At 46.2% G+C, this 22,555-nt stretch overlaps 1 protein-coding gene across 1 annotated transcript in view; it reads right to left on the bottom strand.

Moving 5' to 3' along the window:
• CFAP61 (cilia and flagella associated protein 61) overlaps nucleotides 1-22,555 on the bottom strand; it is a 236,047-nt gene that overhangs the window by 34,317 nt on the left and 179,175 nt on the right. Inside the window, exons 22-24 of the mRNA XM_068986759.1 lie at nucleotides 15,958-16,285; nucleotides 14,594-14,685; nucleotides 7,467-7,672 (exon numbers count right to left, since the gene is read on the bottom strand). Of these exons, the coding sequence (XP_068842860.1) occupies nucleotides 7,467-7,672; nucleotides 14,594-14,685; nucleotides 15,958-16,285 (626 nt within the window). The remainder of the gene's footprint in view (nucleotides 1-7,466; nucleotides 7,673-14,593; nucleotides 14,686-15,957; nucleotides 16,286-22,555) is intronic.

Genomic DNA, 22,555 nt, shown 5'->3' with positions numbered 1-22,555 from the left:
CTCTCTAACTCAAACAGCTCATCCATTCTGTGCTAGCTGGTATGGTAGCCACTAGCCACACGTGGCTGTGGAGTATGTGAGATGTGGCAAAAAACAAACCTCAATGCAGACCTTTCTGATAAATGCTGAGATAATATGCCAAGCTATAATTTCATGATGAATGAGGCAAATTATTGGAACACACTGGATAAGTGATGAAAAAGTAAAAAGCCCTGCAGTGGCAGCAGTGCTCCAGGTTCATCACCTGAACATTCTGCCTTGACCGTGTGAAAATCTGTGTTTGGTTTTCATGTACATTATCATCTTGGGATGAGTGTCTGAAGGGACACTCAGTGGCTATGAGTTCAAGATGGCTCACAACAACCTTGTCCTTCATCCCAGGGGAGGTTAATTCCACACAAAGGTTACTGAAGGAAAGAGGGAGGTGACATATACTAAAAAAAAAAAAAAAAATTGGTCTTTTTTTTGACTGTTCTGGGTCATCATTGCTAAACGGGCTTTTCTCTAGTTGCAGGGCGCTGGGTCTACTCTAGTTTTGGTACACGGGCTTCCCATTGCAGTGGTTTCCCCTGATGGGGAGAGCAGGGGTGCTAGGGCACGTGGGCTTCAGTACTTTTGCCTTCTGGGATCGAAAGCACAGGCTCAGTGGTTGTGGCACACAGCCTTAGCTGCTCCGCAGCATGAGGGATCTTCCTAAACCCACGTCTCTTGTGTTGGCAGATGGACTCTTTCCCACTGAGCCATCAGGCAAGCCCAACCCTGGTCTTAGCAGAGCAGTATTACAAATAAAAACGGACATAGGTTGTGTTAGATGGAATTTTGCTCCTGCATTGATCTATACTCAGAGACCTAAGGTTGACTGCCTCAGTAATTAGGGATGTTCCAAAATATGGGTTCAGCCTCACAGGCAATGTGGTTGCATGAGAAACACCAGTGGGCAAGGAGATGTTCTTAGAGCAAGGAGGCCAAGGAATGACCAGTGAGGAGCCCCAGGTGAAGCATGTAAATACAGACAAGGGCAGAAAAATAGAGCTAAATGATGGGGAAGGAAAATGAAGAGTGGATTTTGATTTTAGCAAATCATTTGACCAGCTTTCTTTATCAGGCTATGAAATGGAATTAGCACTATCCGAAATCAAAGACTGGCAGGAACATGGACCTAAAAGTCTCCAGAAAGGCAAGTAGGTGGCCAACACAAAAATTTGCATCTTGGGAGAACTATTATCCAATAAATAAGTTCTTTTTTATTTTTAAACTTTTTTTTTTGGCTGAGATGGGTCTTAGCTGTGGCATGTGAGATTTTTGAACTTTGTTGCAGCGTGTGGGGTCTAGTTCCCTAACGATTGAACCTGGGCCCCCTGCACTGGGAGCATGGAATCTTAGCCACTGGACCACCAGGGAAGTCCACTCAAACAAATTTTAGGTATGCAACAAATAATTGATGAGTTGGAGTGAGCAGTCATGGTTCAGTCATATTTTGATAGGTCTGGAAAAACGGGCACCTGGAATTTAGTGAAAGTTGCTCAGTCGTGTCCGACTCTTTGTGATCCCATGGACTATACAGTCCATGGAATTCTCCAGGCCAGAATACTAGAGTGGGTAGCCTTTCCCTTCTCCAGGGAATCCTCCCAACCCAGGGATCAAACCCACGTCTCCCGTGTTGCAGGCAATTCTTTACCAGCTGAGCCACAGTGTGTGATTTTCTACTGGACACGGCACAAGGTCACCGACCACAGAGGAACCAAAAGACACTTAAGTAATGATTAAATTATTCCAGTTGAGTCTAATAGGTGAATGAGTCGGGAGGCAACATGGGCTGGCAGCCTCCTGCTTGGCTGCTCTGAAGAGATGGCACACGGCAGCTTTCCTAAGGGAGTCACTCCTTGGGTTTTGCAGATCAAAAAGGTAATGGCAGCCTTTTAAAGGGTCTGCTCCTGTCCCATTTATAATACTGTGCCCAGCAGCACTTACCCACTAAAAATAGGCCATGTGAGCACTTGGGAAGTGCGGAGGGGGACGCAGCTCTCACAGGAGGAGAGGGCCGGGCGAGGGCAGCCTTTGAGAGCTGAGCACGTGAAGATGTGAAAAGAGGTGATTTAATCAAGGTTCATGAGTATCTGATGGGCTCACACAAAGAGACCGGGGCAAGACCTATTCACAACATGAGGATAAAGAATGCTACAGACTGTTAATTAAGGCTAAGGGGAAGGGATTCAGGAGGCAAGAGCTTTTCTTCACAGGGCCAACCGCTAAGAGGGGTAAATGAAGATGAGGACAGTTGAGAACGTGGGGAAGGCACAGGATGGGACAGGCCTTACTGGAGCCCCGTGATGGGGACTTTGCAGGGACCCGCCTCAGCCTCCTTCTCCTCTTCACCCACAGTTCCCATCTCTGCTTCCCCGGTACTCCGAGGAAGCTGCTTCTGCCCCAGTATCTGAGGGCGGAGCAGCACCAGCAGGCGGAGGGAAGGGGCTGCTGTCAAAGTGGGTAGGGGTTGGGGGTACAGAGGTCATGACAGGTGTGTGTAGGTGTGTGTGGGCCACTGCGGGACACAGGGGCTCCAAGGGGAAGATCAGGGAAAAGTTCATTTTCTAACATATTTGTTACATGATTTTCAATGCTGGATGGTTCAGAAAGGAACAAATGATTACTTGGACTCCTTTCTTTTTTCAAAGTGATAAATCAGTCAACCCATCAGTTTATTTCTGTCTCTTCCACACACATCAGCAGACATACTCCAGCAGACACACTCGCGCAGACACACACAGTCACAGGTGCACACACAGGGTCACCAGGGGTGAATTTGTTATCTTCATCATTGGCAGCTTGCATGGGCGCACCAAGGGGAAGACAAAAGAAAAACCAGAGGTAGATTCCAAGCCAGCCTGGCTCCAGACCCTCAGCTGCACTGCCGTCCTGCGACAGCTGTGGGCTTGGGTATCACTGCTGACTGCTCGGCCACCACCACGTGCCCCAAACGGCTCCAAGTGAGCCTGTCCTCGGGCAGCCAGACCCCCGGCTGGCGAGGCCTTGTCTGCTATGGCGTCTGCCTGTGAGGCTGCCACTATTCCCACTGTGGCGACCAGCACTGCCTCTGTCCTGGTCCATGATGGCGTGAGACTAGCTTGAGGCAAGTGGAGAGAAAGGATCCAGAGGGTTTTGCTGAACTCAGAGAGGAACTTGACCTTGAGGTCACGTCTGCCTTGCTGGAGACAGAGCGGCTAGTTAATGGTCAGCCCCTGCAGCCTGAAGGAAGGTGCCCCCAGATGCAGCAGATGGAATCACGCCCAGATTTGAACAAGAGAGGTTGCTGGTGCTGCCCAGGTCAGGGAAACAATCGGTAATCATATCTCGGCCAAAATCAGCTAAACCATTCACCCTGCCTGCTGGGAAAGAGCTTTGCCAGCGGGTCTGACAGCAGACAGGGCAAGCGGACAGGGCCAAGAATCAGCACGGGGCCTGGCAGCATTTCGTGGCACTTGAAAAGAACGTGGCCGCAGCTGTTCGCGCACGCTAACGTGCATCCAGGAGGGATGGGCGGGGTCTGGGGGCACCCTGGGTACCACACTAGGACGTGATCAGCAGTCCCTTCTGCAGTTAACCACTATTCCCCCTGAAACTTTCTTACATATGTCAATTGGCATGTCCCAATAGCCAGTGCTGTCCCATCTTCCATCCCAAGTATTCACTCCTAGCAAATCAAATTAACTGTTAAAATTATTTCTACCATCAGTTAACAGCTGTGCCCCAACCAGTGGTCTCAAACTCACAAAGTCTGTCTCTTTCAACATACCTTCTTCTCAGGGAAAAAAAAAAACCCTGACAACAGCTTTTGAATTTGGTCAAATTTTCTTTTCAGAGAAGACTCTTAATACATAGCTCCCACAAAAATCTTCTTTGACAAAGAACTGATACCCCACCAGCTCCAATATTTTGGGTAAGACTGAGAGCAACAATAAATCCCTACCAAGATGATAAGGAACAAATGAATTCACTTTCTAAATACTTGCAGTGTTTTATTTTCAATAAATAATGCAGTCAAGTCTACAAAGATTTAAGGAGAGAAAGTCTATGATTAAGAAGTTTGATACTTAAAGTATAATTTATAATGGGAAACATATAGGAAGACATCCTCATAAATAAAATGTTTCAAAAGTTAAGTACTCTTCCTGGAAAAAAAAATCCATGCATGCTAAAAATGCTTAGCAAGACAGTAATAAAAAGAAACTTTTTTATCATGAAAAAATTATCTACAAAATTATGTATGGCAAATGTCATACACTTAATATTGAAAGCATTCCCTTTAAAATTAAGAATGAGGCAAGGGTGCCATCCATCACTACTTCTATCCCAACTTCTATCATACATCTTAGCCAGTGCAGTAAGACAAGTAAAAGAAAAAAAGCTACAGAGATTGAAAAAGAAGAAACAAAACAGTCACTCTTTGCAGATGATATAATTTTTTGTGTGGACAATCTAAAAGAATCTACACGTAAATTATTTGAATGGATGAAGGAGCTTAGCAAATTTGCAGACTATAAGACCATATAAAAAGTTAGCGCATTTCCATAAACCATATAGCAGCAATAAGTAAGAAAATGATACTTACTACAGTAATAAAAACCTAAAGAACTTTGGATCATGTGCTGTGCTTAGTCGCTCAGTCGTGTCTGACTCTTTGAGATTCCATGGATTGCAGCTGCCAGGCTCCTCTGTCCATGGGGATTCTCTAGGCAAGAATACTGGAGTGGGTTGCCATGCCCTCCTCCAGGGGATCTTCCCAACCCAGTGATCAAACCCAGGTCTCTGGCATTGCGTGGGGATTCTTTATCAACTGAGCCATCAGGGAAGGCCAAGAATACGGGAGTAGGTAGCCTCTCTCTTCTCCAGGGGGATCTTCCTGACCCAGGTATTGAACTGGGGTCTGCTGCATATCAGGTAGATTCTTTACCAGCTGAGCAGGGAAGTCTACTTTGGATGATATCAAATGAAAATAACACAAGCCATTAATGCAGAAAATAATAAACCTTTATCGAGCTATTTAAAGAGACCCACATAAATCAAGATCTACAGAGTCGACCCTTGAATAGTACTGATTAGAACTGTGTGGACCCACTTACATGCATATTTTTTCAATAGTAAACACTATGGTACTACCTAATCCATGCTTGGTTGACCAGAATGCTTGGTTGAATCCACTTTCTTCATAAAGGAAGTGAAAAGACAAGCCTCAAAAGAGAAGAAGATGTAGGAAGGAAACAAAACAAACCAAGTTTGTATCCAGAACATATAAATGAATACTGGGAGTTAGTAAGAGATGATATCCTGCCCAAAAATGGACAAATGTCATAGACAAGCATTTCCTAGAAACTACCATGAATGGTCACACAAACAAATGAAAACCACTAAACTGCATTAGAAACCAGGGAAGAGAACACTACGACGCAGGTCAGACAGCTTCCCACAACACCAGGATGGCCAAATGTTCCAAGTTGAATGGTGCAGGGGCCTGCCAGAGTTGTGGAGGGCTTTCATAGCCAGCTGAGCAAGTGGAACAGACACCACTACCATGGGCAACATCTGGGCATCACCTAGTACACCTGAGAGAAGGACCTGCAAAGAGGTGTGCCCATGACACCAACCGCACCAAACCAGAACCATCTGAACATCCATCAACCTGAAAATGGACAGATGAGCTTCAGGATGATTTTGTTATCCTGGGACTATCACACAGCAGGGAAAACACACGACCTCCAGCTACATACACGGCCACGGACAAGCTCGCAAACAAGAGCCCCAGATGGAGTGCTGACTTTCTTCAGCAGCCACAGAATTGATTCAAAACAGGTAAAACGGATCAGTACATCATTTAGGAAACCACAGATACGTGGTACACCTTTAAAACAAGGCTTGGCCTGCTGCCTGTTTCAGTACGCAGGTTTACTGGGACACAGCCACGTTCACTGGTTTACGGACAGTCCGTGGCGGATTTCACGGCATGGACGCTGACTTGAGTTCTTGGAACAGAAGTCATGTGGCCCCTGAAGCCGGAAGTATTTACCACCCTGACCTTTATAGGGAAAGCTGGCTGATCCCTGCTTTCCAAGAAAGAGAGGGAATGACTAACCCAAATCACAGGACAGTGGTGAGCACCAAGGAGATGGAGGTGGGTGTGATCAGACTGGTGCTTTGAAGTAGGTTGCATGTGTGCGTGCATGTGATGTCACTCAGTCGTGTCTGACTCTTTGTGACCCCACGAACTGCAGCCCGCCAGGCTCCTCCGTCCATGGGATTCTCTAGGCAAGAATACTGCAGTGGGTTGCCATGCCCTCCTCCAGGGGATCTTCCTGACGCAGGGATCGAACCCACATCTCTTATTTCTCCTGCACTGGCAGGTAGGTTCTTTACCACCAGCGCCACCCGAGAAGCCTCTAAGTAAGGTTATTATCCTTTAAAGTACATACATGCTTTATATACTGTTTGTTTGTTTCTATGATGTCTTCTACAACTTAAAAACATTCTTATAAGAGGGAAGAGGAATTGCTTCTGATGCTTCAGACTCCCCTGTGGCTACTGAGGACCCTGGAATTCCACATCTCTGTTTGTTGTCATCTTGTTTTGTGGACAGAGGGAAATTCTCCTAACCTTTCTAAGCAGCAGATTGAGAGTTCTACTCTAAAATTCTAGCCTTCCTAGAGTTATAGGATAAGTTCTCTGAATTGAAAAGACTGGGATCTAGAGCACCCAGTCTGAGTAACCTGCCAGAGCAGAATTCAATGCCTTAGGCAAATGGTCACCCTCCTCTGTTAGAGCATGTGCCCTGAGAAGGTGGCTGGAGTCACAGACACCCTGCCTGCGGTGGTGGGATTCCCACCAGGACCAGGTGCCTCTGCATTCTGCCTCCAAATTGACTTCTTACGTTTCTGATCACTACTCTTAGCAGCCTATATCTCAAGAGAGACTTGAATATCATCTGTGGCGTGGAAGCCGTGCAGGGATATGTCTGGAACCAAGCCTACACGTGGCCACAGGGCCATGTGCGGACACACCAAGAGTCCATGCTTTTCTCCTCTGTGGGCTTCTCCATTCTCTGGCTGATGCTGGTGGTCTCACACCCTTCACTGTTGAGAAGCTCTAACTTCTCCAGGTTTTCTCTGGTGGCTCAGATGGTAAAGAATCCGTCTGCAATGTGGGAGACCTGGGTTCGATCCCTGGATTGGGAAGATCCCCTGGAGGAAGGCATGGCAACCACTTGAGTATTCTTGCCTGGAGAATCCGCAGGGACAGAGGAGCTATAGTCCATAGGGTCGCAAAGAGTTGGACATGACTGAGCAACTGAGCACAGCATAGCTCTCCCAGGGGTTCCCATCAACTTTCTGGTGCATAAAAATATACCTCTCTCATTCACAAGACACCGACTGCCTGTGTTTGCATTTCCGTTCAGGAGAGGGCAATGCCCAGCTTACCTGTAGAGATCTGGGACCAGCCCATCCTCATACCGAGCGCACAGGTTGTTGAGGGCTTGCTCATGCTGACCAAACAAGCGGATGTAGTTGGAGGCAGGGAAAGGCACTTTGGAAAGGCACGTGATGGTTTCTACCATCCTGTACTTGTTGATGTGGATGCGGAAGTAATTCCCATTCTTCACGTTACCCGTTACTATTTCTGAACCCTGTCGGGGTGGGAATCAGAAAAACTCCATTAGAAACATGTCTGGACTTTGGCAACTTAATCACAGCAATTTATTTTTCAAATATAACAGGGTATATGTTATTGCTTTGCTTGCTGCAAATCACAGAGGTAGGTATTGACCAAGCTCAACTGAAGGTAAGTGCGTGTCAGAAACCACGCATGTGGACTTAATGACTGAAAGTTCCTCGGGATATTTCACACTGTGACTACATCACTCCACGTTTCTAAACTGGTTGCTAGGTTACGGCCAGTTCTCCATTCTTCAATACCTCACTCAGCTGGTACGTGGAACTGGGTCTTTTCTCTCCTGTGAGGTGTTCTAAGACTGTTAACTTTCTTAATTTTTCACAGTACCACTTTGAGAAAAGCTCCTAGTCAAAGGTGGTCAAAAGGAATGACAGTTTTTAAAATTTTACTCGAACAGAGGAAGCAAGGTAAAGGTAAATCTCTGACAGCTGGGTTTGGGGAGGTTTGACTGGTAGGGTCTGTTTCTATGAAGAAGGTTCAAGCTCATGGGAAATAAACACACACACAATGTGTGGGCTACTTGTTAGCTGGTAAGTTAGGAGACGTGGAGGTTCTTCGCTTCATGTCTTCTAGAAACTGACTGAAACCACCATGTGAACCCAGGTGACGAGGAAAGACGCCTCTCTGCTGCAGTCATGACTACTTTTTCTATTTCAGCCCCTGGCGGCCACCGACCAAACAGCTGGAGTCATGCTTCCCACCGGCTCCAGCAACAAGCAGAACCTCTGTGGACAAACCTGGGTTTGGCTGGTGGTGGTTGAACCTGCACTTTGGCTCTGGACTCTAAACCCAGGACACAATAATGTTCAGTAAATCTCTCCTGAGAGCATATTGATTTAAGCTTTTGCCCTGAACTTGAGTGTGACATTTAGAAATCCACCACAAGGTGAACTGCAAGGATCCCAAACATTTACTGAGTCCTGGACATCCCCTGGAGACACTGTCTAAACAAGAACACATGGTTTACCTGGATTTTTAAGTAAATTGAAGCAACTGGTGGGTGTTTGGGTATCATGTGGCTAAGCTCTGAGGAGGAACCAGTCAATCATAAAGGCACAAGGTGAGACATAGGGGAGGGTTGACAGGTAAGTCCTGGCCCAGCCCCAAGGATGTGCGTAACAGTAGGGGACAGAACAAACACAGTTTAGAAAAGAGCTGGAGGATGGCACCCCAAGTGAGGTGCACAAAGTCCATCATCATAGAGATGGATGGATACAGAGAGGAAATCTACCTCCATAGCAAAGGGATGAAAACAACACGCAATGAGGTGTTATCTAACAAAACAATGGTATATCTGCACAATGGGATACAGTGTATCCAATAGAAATTATTAGTAAACTGTATCTCATAACAGGGAAATATGTTTCCAGTACATTTTATACTGCAGAAGTACAGTGTAACAATTTGTAATTTTTATAACTTGCACAGATTCATTCTATTTTCATAAAAATACATGGGATAATTTATTTGCTTTTGTGTCAACATTTTAACAAAATGTTAATGGGGGGGGGTGGGTGCTAAGACTAAAGCTGCTGGTACCAAACTCAAATAGTCTTTAAAGTCTTACGTTTATCCTTAGAGATGCACATAACAGAAACATTCATCATGCTCTAGCTGTGTGTGTATTTAATTCAGAAACAGCTTTGCTATGATGAGCCAGCAAGTAAAGTTGACCCTTGGAGGCCCTTTTCACTCAGGGGTGCCTTGGTGAAGGTCATGAGCAGCTGGGGGAGGGGCTGCCCCCTGACCTCACAGGTAGGGTGCCTGGGGTCCCAGGAGAGGGGGCACTGGCCATAGCTTGCTATAGTTTTGGTGCCAGATTTCCCCAGGGCTCAGTGGAGAGCGGATCCCACAAGGCCTTGGACCCTCCTCTTCATCTCTGAAACTTATTTATGCTCAGTGATTACAGAAAAGCACTTGGACATCCAAGGGGTACGTCTTGAGATCCACCAACATGGCTACTAATATTTTGGGCTCGGCAAAGACTTTCACTGAATATCCTGCTCTCACAATGGCTCACAAGCACCAGCATTTGGAGGCTGATTCGGGGGATACGGAGCACCTTGGAGCGAGGCTCACAGTGACTCCATGGGTGGTGTCTTGCCATGTTTCCGTGGGGTCCTGGCAGGTTGCTGGTGGAGAATCTGAGCATCATGGGTCCTCCCTCTGAGGTCATCCCGTTCAGGAGGGCTAATGAGTCGTCAGCATCATTGTGGGTCTCCTTATTTGGGGATGAGGCGAGTTGGTCTTATTTTTTTTAATAATTTTTATTCCTTTATTTGACTTTTGGCTGTGCTGGGTCTTCCCTGCTGCTCAGGTGTCTCTAGGTGCGGCGAGCAGGGGCTGCTCTTCATTGCGGTGCACAGCCTTCTCATCACGGTGGCTTCTCTTGTCGCTGTGCACAGGCCCTAGAGAGCAGGTTCTGTACTTGCTTATGGGCTCAGTTGCCCCCAAGGCATGTGGAAGCTTCCCAGACCAGGGATCGATCCCTTATCCCCTGCATTGGCAGGCGGATTCTTCCCCACTTGGGCCATCAGGGAAGTCCTTATTTTTTTAAATTTAAAAGTCGAATTACAATCTGTGGGTTGCCTCTGTGTGTCTCAGCCCTTAAACAGCTCAGAGAGCAGCTGCATGGAGGAAGGAAAGGCCCAGTGGTGCAGAAACAGCTCAGCTTAACTCTGGAACTGACCATGACTATTGTTAATAAGACTTGGCACTGTGATCACATAACTAGGGGGCCATCCTGGGCCTGTGGCATGGAAACAGTTTGCATTGACGCGAAAGACAAGTCACCTACAGATGGGTTTCTCAGACACAAGTTACCCCATGGGGCTGGGCAGACTGATCTAAATTTCTTAGGTCATTTCTAGTCACAGCAGATGGGAAAATCCAGTGAAGTCCAGAACACTTTCTGCTTATCCTTAAACAAGGACTTCAGGTGGCTTCCAGCCTGGCCACCCCATGAGGGATTCTGGGGTAACAGTGATAGTTTCACACGCTTTCCAGTTCTTGGGGATGTGGTGAGTTTCTTCAAGTACATGAGTTAATTGTTAGGATATTCAGGCCTTGAATTTAAAATTTTGACAGAGTAACTGGTTCTGATGTGGGTTTTTTTTTTTTGTCTCCCATCTTTTCCTGAATATAATTATTCTTTTGAGCTCCTTTATGATTTTGACAAAGATTGGAACATACCTCTGTAATTCATGCCAAGTGGAAGACCCAGGGGTAATCAGACTCAGCATGCTAGAAACCCAGGTTTCAGCTCCCACGATGAATACACAGTTTTAAATTTAGTGGTATCCAAGGCAGGGTTTGTTGTGACAAATTTCTTTATTCCATGAGGATAAGCCAACCAAGCATGTGGACTGGAATCTGTAGATCAGTTTATTATGTAGACAACTTGGGGACCCCATTCTTCCTTTTGTCGGGCTACCAAGTGAACTACTCAAGTATCTCTTACTTAAATATCCCAAGGAGAGAGTTATAAGAGTCTGAAGAGGTTCATCTGTACTACAATCGTTGTGAGAACAGTAATTTAGTTTCTCAAGTGAAATACTGCTCCAAGGGTTCCATTCTCCACCCACTGGTGATATTTAGGCAACTGCCTGGCCATTTTGGCAACAATTTTACTTAATCAAATTAATTCCAACCCCAAAAGATTGCCATGGAACCATCCTACATTTTTTTTTTCTTGGTGAATAAAATGGGGGGAAAATCTGTTTAGATCTTTTGTACTAATTAAAAAGGAGGCCTGCCTGACAACATGGTTAATTACAGTCAGGGTTCCTGCTCAAATACTGTCACAGTACCAGCCAAAGAAGCTATTCAAGTTCTAGTCTTATTAAAACTGTCATTAACTAAAACTTCCTTTGGCGCATCCTCTGACTTTATTCCCACTGGTTCATAAACAAATGATACTACATGTGAGAAATCACACACCGTCCTTGAAGAATCTGGTTCTGTCCAAAATCAAGTCCAGTATTTCCTAGTTTTTGAAACTACTTGGTCCCAGGTATTTATCTACAAAGACCAAAGTGTCTGTTGATCACACTCCAAACTCATCATCCGAGTTGCCTCCTGTTTACATCATTGGTGGCAAACTACACTTTCCAAAGATGGCCCCAATGGTGCCCCATCCCACATGCTCTTCTACACGTGACCTTGACTATCTTCCCCTTGAGAGATGAACTCTCTGTCCTTTCTCCTTGAATCCCACTGGGCTGTGACTGCTCCAACAGAGGATGTGGGGGTAGTGACTGCTATTTGACTTTCAAGGCCGAGTCATAAAAGGCAGTGCAATGTCCAGCTGGCTGGTGGGGACCCTTGCACTTGGGAGTCCTGAGCTTCCATGCAGGCAGTCTCACCACTCAGAGGCCACCAGGCTGTGAGGAAGCCCAGGTGACATGGGCAGCCCAGGTGTGATGCTCTGGCCAGCAATCTCTGTGGCTGAGCTGTGCCAGCCCAGGTCAGTGACAAGCCTTTGGTCAGAGGACCCAGTCACTGGGCTACCCCTAGTCTACTAAGTCTTCCCAGCTGAGCAGAAGCAAGCTGCTCACACTATGTCCTGTCCAAATTCCTAACCCACAGAATCTGAGCACAGTCCAAGGGCTGCTTCATGTTGCTAAGCTTTGTTACAGAGCAATAGAGACTGGAGACCATTGGCTATGGTCTTTACTTTAAGAACATTTTGCATCAGACCACAGATATGGGACAAGCCTAAAAGAATCTTGGAAAGGCCCAAGGGAAATAAGTTTTAAACACATGGCATCTGACCTTTCCTCAGCAGAACCAGGTCTCAGTACTAGAACTGGAACTCAGTACTGGAACTATGATTAACAACATCCACCACTGATGGGCCACCTGTTTTATTCCCTGAAGTGAGTGCTACTTTATATATGATCCCTAATGATCCCAGAAAAGCAGAGGAGTTGATAACTTGCCCAAAGTCCATGGTCAGACAACTGGAACACTGGGATTCTGACTTCCCAAAGAGGGGCCAGAAGCCTGGGAAGTCTGGAGTCTGTTCTCCTGATGGAATTTTCCATCAGTTTCTACTACATCTCACTGGTCAGGACCTGCCATGTGGCTGACCTCATTCTCAAGGAAATCTGGGAAATGTGCTTATTTTAAGTTAGACTGCTAACCTTCCAAAAAAAAAAAAAATTCAGGATGTGAAAATGGGAATGGAAGCAGGCAACCTCCAGCAATTGCCTCACTGATGAAACACAAACGTGACACACCAGGAAGGAAACCCTCAGCTGACAACAGATGCCACTATGGGGCCAGCTGCCAGATAACCCTACCTGGGGAGACCCCAACTGGCCAACCACCCTGTGTCCTTGCTTCCTTTCTAGCTACCTTGAAGCCAGGGGAACACCGTCTTCCCGCCGCAATCCCCAAGCACACGCAGCTTCTGCTTCACCTCTATGGTCTTCCCGTGTCATTCAGAGGAGCAGGAGCACCAGGGGGTCCGGACAGACATCAGACCCTCAGCAATTCGCCTGTTGTCGCCACAGAGGTGACATCGAGAATTTTAATTATCGATGGATACATCACAGGCTACCTCAGAACTTTGTGGCTTAATGTCCTTCAGGAGGTAGTTGGATACATAAACTGGTGGTTCATCCAGACAGCAGAATATATATATATATATGTGTGTGTATATATATATATATATATATGTATATATATGTGTGTGTGTATATATATGTGTATGTACATATATATGTGTGTGTATATATATATATATAATTCAGGGCTAAAAAAGAAATGGACTCTCAAGCCATGAAAAGACATGGACGAAACTTAAACGCAAATTGTTAAGTGAAAGAAGCTGATTTGAAAAGGTGACAGACTGTATGATTCCTACTCTATGATATTCTGAAAAAGGCAAAACTATGGAGACAGTAAAAAGAGAGATCACTGGTTGCCAAAAGTTGCAGAGAAGGGAGGGAGGGAAGAACAGCTGGAACAGAAGGGATTCTTTGGGTAGGGACACTGGTCTGTATACCACCACTATGGTGGACCCATGTCATCATACATTTGTCCAAACTCACAGCATGTACAATACCAAGAGTGAATCATCATGTAAATTGTGGGCTTCTGGTGATGATGCACCCATGTTGGTTCATCAGTTGTAACAAACATACCCGGTGGTGGGGATGTTGATAACGGGGGCAGCTATGCATGAGAGGCTCAAGAGATGTATGGGAAATCTCTGTACCCTTTTCTCAATTTTGCTGTGAACCTAAAACTGCTCTAAAATATAGATGGCTTAAAATGACAATCAACTTTTAAAGCCTTAGTGTTTGGGAATCACAGAAGTTGGGACTAGCTTAGCTAGGGGATTCTGGCTCATGGTCTCCTGCAAAATTTGTGGTCAAGGTATCAGCCAGGGCTGCATCATCTGAAGGTTGGACTAGGGCTGGAGGACCACTCACACAGATGGCTCCTCACATGACTAGCAAATTGTGGAATGTCCGGGGCAGGAATCCTCAATTCCTTTCCATGCGGACCCCACCAAAGGGCCAACCGGGTGCCCTGATGATATGGTAGCAGTGACCCAGGAGGGTGCAAGTTGGAAGCTGTCGGATCTTTCAGGACCTGGCCTCGGAAGGCACACGCTATCATTTATGCAATATCCTGCCGGCCACATACGTCAGCCCTGGTCAGTGCGGGTGGGGACCATTCATGGACATGGAAACCAAGGGGCAGGAATGAGTAGGGGCCATTTCAGGGGCCAGCTGGTCCATAGCTTTCTGATGCAAGAACCAATACATGACACTAAAAACTGTGGATTAAGGATTTCACCCCCTTCCCCCAGAAACAAAGTGCTATATTTGAAAGTAAAATGAAATTCAGGAAAAATACTTACAAAATCAGACTGGGCCCTCTGTACCTCCAAAGGGGTTGGAATGGCGGGCTTGGAGACATGCAAGTAATGGTAAGACCCAGGGAGGATGCCTCCTAGTGGAAAAGGCCAGTTTTAGACGTTTTATTTCAGTTGGGTGAACAAATGGGTAGCAGGGCTTACATCTACACCACAAGACCACCAGAGACACCTCCTGTGGTGTGTGCTGCTCACTTTCCCACCAAAGTGCCTCTGTTAGCAAGGAACACCCTGGGGTTGATAACATGTAATACAGCCAATGTGAATGTGCCATAACAGCACACAATACAGGCACCAATGCTCTAAGATGCCCAGGCTGACCCTGTGCATCCTGACTTCCCATAACTCATGGCCCTCTAATCCCCACCTACCAAGGCCAACCAAGACTTTGTAAACGTGGCCAAGAGGTTCCCTTTCTCTGTCCTCCTTCACTGTGTAACCAACATACTAAAAAAAGTAAATGTTATAAGGAAAGTCAATAAAGGCCTTGTTCAAGGCTTTAGAAAACGTAGATTATGAAACGGTTACTATTTCTAGCTGGCCCCAGAAGCCCAAGCCAGGTCCCACTCTGAGCAGCTTCTGACAACCAGGATTTGTTGTCTTTTTCCACGGCCACCACCTTCCCTAAGGTCTTGTCCAGAGTCAGGAGGAGATCATGACCTCTTGCTGGGCAGATAAACACAAAGACTGGGATGTTGGGCTTCAGTCCCTTTAGACTGATGTTCTGTCTACTGGATTAGGATTCACAGACCCTCCCCCCAGGAGTTGGAGTCCATGGATGATTATGGGGGTTGGCCCATCAATTCTCTGGAAGTACATATACACAATTCTATAAATATGTGCATTTTTCTGACAGAAGGTCCATCTCCCAAATATAAGGAAATTCTGTGTTACTCACGTGATAACCTCCTTAGGAGCCAATAAAACAGAGGGGATTAAAGTGGACCCAATTTATAGCTGCTAAGAGTTGTGCTTATTATTTCAGACAGCAGACTGAAGCCTGGGAGTCTTGGAAGCTCTCCTGATCTCTCAACTTTCAGTGAGAATAAAAGTTTGGCAAGATGTCAGGGCATCACACCACACACTAGTGGTGAGGAGCCTCTGGGCAAGTTATTGACCATCCCCTAGTCTCAAAGGCCATATACATAGAGTGACCATCACAGTTCTGACATGGTAGAATCAGGTCCATCATAAACAGTTAAACATGAGAGAGCCCCCCTCCCCACATCTCTTTGCAAAGCCACTGATGCACAGCCGCGTCTCCTCACCAAGCCTATGGGAAATGGGGCTGGCTGGTCCAGATCCAACCAGTGGCTGCAGCAGTGGGATGAGGGTGGCCCTCTACAAACCTTTAATCTTGGCTCCCTTGTATATGGGGATGAGTCGGTCAAGGTCAGCTGGTGGTTCAGTCACAGGCTCCAGAGTCGGATCAAAGAGCTTGAGCATCGCTGCTGCCAGCTGGAAGCCAATCTCTTTGGAATTGAAGTTGCTGTGAGTCCACTCATTCGAGTAGTACCTATTGGAGAACTTGGTGAGGGGGCCGGCAGCTCTGATGGCTATGTCGTTGGTGTGGAAGTTGCTGTCAATCACAAGTCGGCCGTCGTAGACCAGGCATGCATCATTGAAGGCTTTGAACGTTTCATAATCCACATTCTTCTCGAGGAAGCTGAAGAACATCTACAAAGTGAACAGACACATTATCCCCAGTTATCATTCTTCACTGTACCTTCCCAAGAGGTTGAATCACCTCCATTTTATTATTTGGGGCACACTAGAAAACCTAAATTTACTAAGAGTATGTCCTAATGGTGTGTGTATCTTTCAGATGAAGGACAAATTAATATCACTCAATGTCACTCTTTTTTTTTTAATTGCTTATTTGGATATCCAGCAGTGGATGCCACATGGTGGAATATCTCCCAAGAGAGCACATACTCCCCTGTAAGGAGGTTTATGTTCATAGACACCACTTGCCCCTCATTCCAGGACACTAAATCACTCCTTCTCAGCCTCCTTCCATTCTCCTCTCTGGTGTCTGACACTTATGTCTCCCCAGGTTCCTTCTGGGGGTCACCTTGTCCACTCTTGAGTCTTCAGACTGCCCCATTCCTGGCCCTTTAAGCCCAGAAAGTCTGTCCTTGCAGGATACCCCATCTGCCTCTGTGCCCTCCAGGTCTGGGGTCCTGCCCTGGGAGGGCAGGTACTGATTCAGTGAATATATACAGGATACCTGCATGCCCCACCCCCACATTCTCTGCCCAAATTTTAATACTTTCTCATACTCATCTGGAAATCATCTTCTGTATTGATGCTAAGTCATTAAAGCATCTAGTGAAAGTGAAAGGGAAAGTCACTTAGTCGTGCCCAGCTCTTTGTGACCCTTGGACTATACAGTCCATGCAATTCTCCAGGCCAAAATACTGGAGTAGGTAGTCATTCCCTTCTCCAGGGGATCTTCCTGACCCAGAAATCAAACCAGGGTCTCCTGCACTGCAGGCAGATTCTTTACCAGCTGAGCTACCAGGGAAGCCAGTCTAAGTTATTTGTTTTTAGGGCTTCAGTTGTTGTGGAAGAGGCTAAATTGACTCACTTTTATCTTAGTTGTTGCTATTCAGGCACTAAGTCATGTCCCACGCTTTGCAACCCCATGGGCTGTAGCATGCCAGGCTTCCCTGTCCCTTACCATCTCCCAGACTTTGCTCAAATTTATGTCCATTGAGCCAGTGATGCTATCTAACCATCTTATCCTCTGTTGCTCCCTTCTCTTGCTCTTTGCCAGCATCAGGGTCTTTTCCAATGAGTTGGCTTTTTGCATCAGGTGGCCAAAGTATTGGGGTTTCCACTTCAGCATCAATCCTTCCAATGAATATTCAGGGTTAATTTCCTTTAAGATGGACTGGTTTGACCTCCTTGCAGTCCAAGGAACTCTTAAGAGTCTCCAGCACCACAATTCAAAAGCATCCGTTCTTTAGCACTTGGCTTTCTTTATGGTCCAACTCTCAAATCCATACATGACTACTGGAAAAACCATAGCTTTAACTATATAGATGTTTGTAGGCAAAGTCTAGGTCTGTGATAGCTTTTCCTCCAAAGAGCAAGTGTCTTCTAAATTTCATGGCTGCAGTCACCATCTGCAGTGATTCTGGAGCCCAAGAAAAGAAAATCTGTCACTGCTTCCACTTTTTCCCCTTCTATTTGCCATGAATCTTGGGTTTTTGTTTTTTTTTAAATGTTGAGTTTCAAGATAGCTTTTTCACTCTCCTCTTTGACTCTCCTCAAGAGGCTCTTTAGTTCCTCTTTACTTTCTGCCACTAGAGTGGTATCATCTACATATCTGAGGCTGTTGATATTTCTCCTGGCAATCCTGATTCCAGTTTGTGATTCATCCAGCCCGGCATGTCACGTGATGTAGTCTGCATAGAAGTTAAATAAGCAGAGCCATTCCACACCCCTTCTCCACCCAAGAGTGGTGCATGAATGAGGAGGGAAGCAGGAATGAGCCTGCAACAGCCACTAATCACAGGTGACTACATATATAGTAGAGCTATTTCAAATCCTGAAGGATGATGCTGTGAAAGTGCTGCACTCAATATGCCAGCAAATTTGGAAAACTCAGCAGTGGCCACAGGACTGCAAAAGGTCAGTTTTCATTCCAATCCCAAAGAAAAGCAATGCCAAAGAATGCTCAAACTACCGCACAATTGCACTCATCTCACACGCTAGCAAAGCAATGCTCAAAATTCTCCAAGCCAGGCTTTAGCAATACGTGAACCGTGAACTCCCTGATGTTCAAGCTGGTTTTAGAAAAGGCAGAGGAACCAGAGATCAAATTGCCAACATCCGCTGGATCATGGAAAAAGCAAGAGAGTTCCAGAAAAACATCTATTTCTGCTTTATTGACTATGCCAAAGCCTTTGACTGTGTGGATCACAATAAACTGTGGAAAATTCTGAAAGAGATGGTAATACCAGACCACCTGACCTGCCTCTTGAGAAATCTGTATGCAGGCCAGGAAGCAACAGTTAGAACTGGACATGGAACAACAGACTGGTTCCAAATAGGAAAAGGAGTATGTCAAGGCTGTATATTGTCACCCTGCTTATTTAACTTATATGCAGAGTACATCATGAGAAACGCTGGACTAGAAGAAACATACACTGGAATCAAGATTGCCAGGAGAAACATCAATAACCTCAGATATGCAGATGACACCACCCTTATGGCAGAAAGTGAAGAGGAACTAAAAAGCCTCTTGATGAAAGTGAAAGAGAAGAGTGAAAGAGTTGGCTTAAAACTCAACATTCAGAAAACGAAGATCATGGCATCCGGTCCCATCACTTCATGGGAAATAGATGGGGAAACAGTGGAAACAGTGTCAGACTTTACTTTTTGGGGCTCCAAAATCACTGCAGATGGTGACTTCAGCCATGAAATTAAAAGATGCTTACTCCTTGGAAGGAAAGTTATGACCAACCTAGATAGCATATTCAAAAGCAAAGACATTACTTTGCCGACTAAGGTTCATCTAGTCAAGGCTATGGTTTTTCCAGTAGTCATGTATGGATGTGAGAGTTGGACTGTGAAGAAGGCTGAGCCCGAAGAATTGATGCTTTTGAACTGTGGTGTTGGAGAAGACTCTTGAGGGTCCCTTGGACTGCAAGAAGATCCAACCAGTCCATTCTGAAGGAGATCAGCCCTGGGATTTCTTTGGAAGGAATGATGCTAAAGCTGAAACTCCAGTACTTTGGCCACCTCATGTGAGCAGTTGACTCATTGGAAAAGACTGATGCTGGGAGGGATTGGGGGCAGGAGAAGAAGGGGATGACAGAGGATGAGATGGCTGGATGGCATCACTGACTCGATGGATGCGAGTCTGAGTGAACTCCAGGATTTGGTGATGCACAGGGAGGCCTGGCGTGCTGCGATTCATGGGGTCGCAGAGTCGGACACGACTGAGCGACTGAACTGAACTGAGTGGTCCAGTTTCCCTGCTGGCTCAGCTGGTAAAGGATCTGCCTGCAATGTGGGAGATCCAGGTTTAATCTGTGGGTAGGGAAGATCCCCTGGAGAAGGGAATGGCAACCCACTCCAGTATTCTTGCCTAGAAAATTCCATGGACAAAGGAGCCTGGCAGGCTATAGTCCATGGGGGTCACAAAGAGTCAGACATGACTGAGTGACTAACACTTTCACTTTCCCTAGCGGTCCAGTGGTTAAGACTCTGAGCTCCCATTGCTGGCAGCCCCAGTTTGATCCTTGGTCAGGGAACTAGATCCTGCATGCCACAAGTAAAGATCCCACAAGCTGCAAATAAGACTTGGCACAGCCAAATAAATAAATATCTTTAAAATAAATAAATCTAAATTAATTAAAAGTAAGTAAAATTGAAAATCCAGACCCTCAGCTGTGGCCTATTTCAAATGCCCAAAAGCTACAGGTGGCAGCGGCTGCCATACTGACCACACAAGTATGGACCATTTCTACCATCACAGGAAGTTCTGCTGGACAGCACTTGACTCAAGTCCACCATCCCTGTGATATCCTTTCTTCTTCCTGAGGGAACCAGCCAGGAGTCTTCCCCTTTACCTGTCCTTGTTCACTTGGACGTCGAATCCTCTCCCAATTACTCCCATTCAGGTAGCCTCTTTCTCTCTAATCTGTTATAAAATTCTTTCTGCTTTTAACCTTACTCAGTGACCACGGGAAAATATATTTCTCTGAGTCCCTCACTTTGAGTCTGTCTCTCTACTCCTCGTTTCTTTTTAGCCTCCAGTCCTTTCCCATCTATATAGAAATAGACTTCTCACCCATAGAAAAATACAGAGAGATATTTGAATTGAAATTATATGCGCAAGACAGGACCATTAATGCTCAGAATTCTCCTTCAACATCCCCACAAAGTTCTTCTACTTGCTCAGTTTATCTCCTAGTTAAACCTACCTTTTATTAAAGTGAAAGTGAAGTCGTTCAGTCGTGTCCCACTCTTTGTGACCCCATGGACTGTAGTCCACCAGGCTCCTCCATCCATTTTCCAGGCAAGAGTACTGGAGTGGGTTGCCATTTCCTTCTCCAGGGGATCTTCCCAACCCAGGGATCGAACCCAGGTCTTCGGCATTGCAGGCAGAGGCTTTTACCATCTGAGCCACCAGGGAAGCCTCCAATTTTTATTAATGGGCACATTAAATATACTAGCCCTTGTTTTCCTGGGTTTGGAAAATTACCAGCACTTCTACTGAAATCGTGTTATTTGATACCGTTTTGGCGTAGGCATTCAGAACATGGTTACAGTGGAGACACAGGAGTTGGTGGAATGGACCGATTGCTGGAACAGCAAATCCAGCACTGTCCCCGGGAACACAAGTTCAGAGTCATGGATCTCTCATATCTCTCAAACACAATTCATGTGCTCCTATAAGGCCAACTGAACATTACATCTTGGCTGAAATTATGGAGTATTAGAAGAAACATCTGCTTTAAATGCTTCGATAAATAATGCCCTAAGGTTCTACCTTAAGGAACTAGGAAAAGAAAGGCACCGTAAAGCCAAAGCAAGCAGAAAAAAAGAAAATAATTGTTAAGGGCAGAAATCAATGAGAGAGAAAACTGACAGACAACAGAGACAATTAATAAACTCAAAAGCTGGTGCTTTGGGGGAAAAATATCAATACAATTGACAAACGTCTAGCTAGACAGAGAACTTTAGACAGGTCTTCGCCTTGTCTTCATTTCTGGCGGTAGCTGCCTATTTGTGCTATTCAGGATCTGATGGCGGCTACCTTCACTCATCTCTACTTCCGTCAGCACACAGGCTTCTTCCTGTGGGCTTTCTCTCTGCCATCACATCTTTCTCTCCAATCACCAGACTTAGGACCCACCCCAATCCTTCTCTTTGCTTGACAGCAACCACTAAGATCCTATTTCCAAGTAAGGTCACATTCAGGTCCTGAGGCTTACGACCGTAGCTCTCCAGGGGACACAGTTCAAATCATGACCCCACAATCACAGTGGAGATGTGAATATACTTGTTCCCATCAAAGGCTTGGAGAAGGGAATGGCAACCGACTCCAGTATTCTTGCCTGGAAAACCCCACGGACAGAAGAGCCTGGAAGGCTACGGTCCACGGGGTTGCACAGAGTCAGACATGACTGAGTGACCCACTTTCACTTTTGTCAAAAGCCTCCTAGTGCCCTGACAGAGACGCTACTCAAAGCTGATGATCAGAGGGACAAATACCCTGATCTCTCCCTTCTTTCGGCTTCTAATCCCCAGCTGGTACCTGTGCTATGCTAAGTCACTCAGTCGTGTCTGAGTCTTTGTGACCCCATGGAGCGTAGCCCGCCAGGCTCCTCTGTCTATGGGATTTTCCAGGCAGGAAGACTGGAGTGGGTTGCCATGCTCTCCTCCAGGGGATTTTCCCGACCCAGTGATAGAACCTACATCTTTTACATCTCCTGCACTGGTAGGTGGGTTTTTTATCACTAGTGCCAGCTGTGAATCTCCAGCTGGTACTTACTGTTGGCCAAACACAGATGAGAGTTGTGTGTGTGTGGGGGGTGGGGGGGCGGGAGGGCGGTGGGGAGAAACACAGCCGGGAGGGTCCCCTGCAGAGGCCACTGCTCGTGGTACAGAGCAGAGCAGCAGGGGAGCAGGAGACAGGACCCAAAGACAGTGGACCATGGTCTGACTCATTACTTTAGGGGGAAGTCTGGGCAGGAAGGCATGCTGGATCAAGGTGGTTGAGAGTATCTGCAAGGTGTCTTTGCCTTGACTCTAGTTCTGACCTAATAGGAGAGTGAAGGCCGATGGGAGCTGCTACAGACCCTGTATTCAGTCAGATACTTGGGGAAGGTTTTCTTGTACCTGTGCTCCCTAGGCAGGGTGTGTACTCACCCCCAGAATTCCCCCAGGGTACACTTGGTACACCTCTTCCAGGATCATCATTTTGGG

Source organism: Capricornis sumatraensis, chromosome 15 (genome assembly GCF_032405125.1).
Source record: "Capricornis sumatraensis isolate serow.1 chromosome 15, serow.2, whole genome shotgun sequence".
Classification (NCBI taxonomy): Eukaryota; Metazoa; Chordata; class Mammalia; order Artiodactyla; family Bovidae; genus Capricornis; species Capricornis sumatraensis.
The sequence above is the reverse complement of the archived record's forward strand: the minus strand, read 5'-3'. Positions and strand labels throughout refer to the sequence as shown.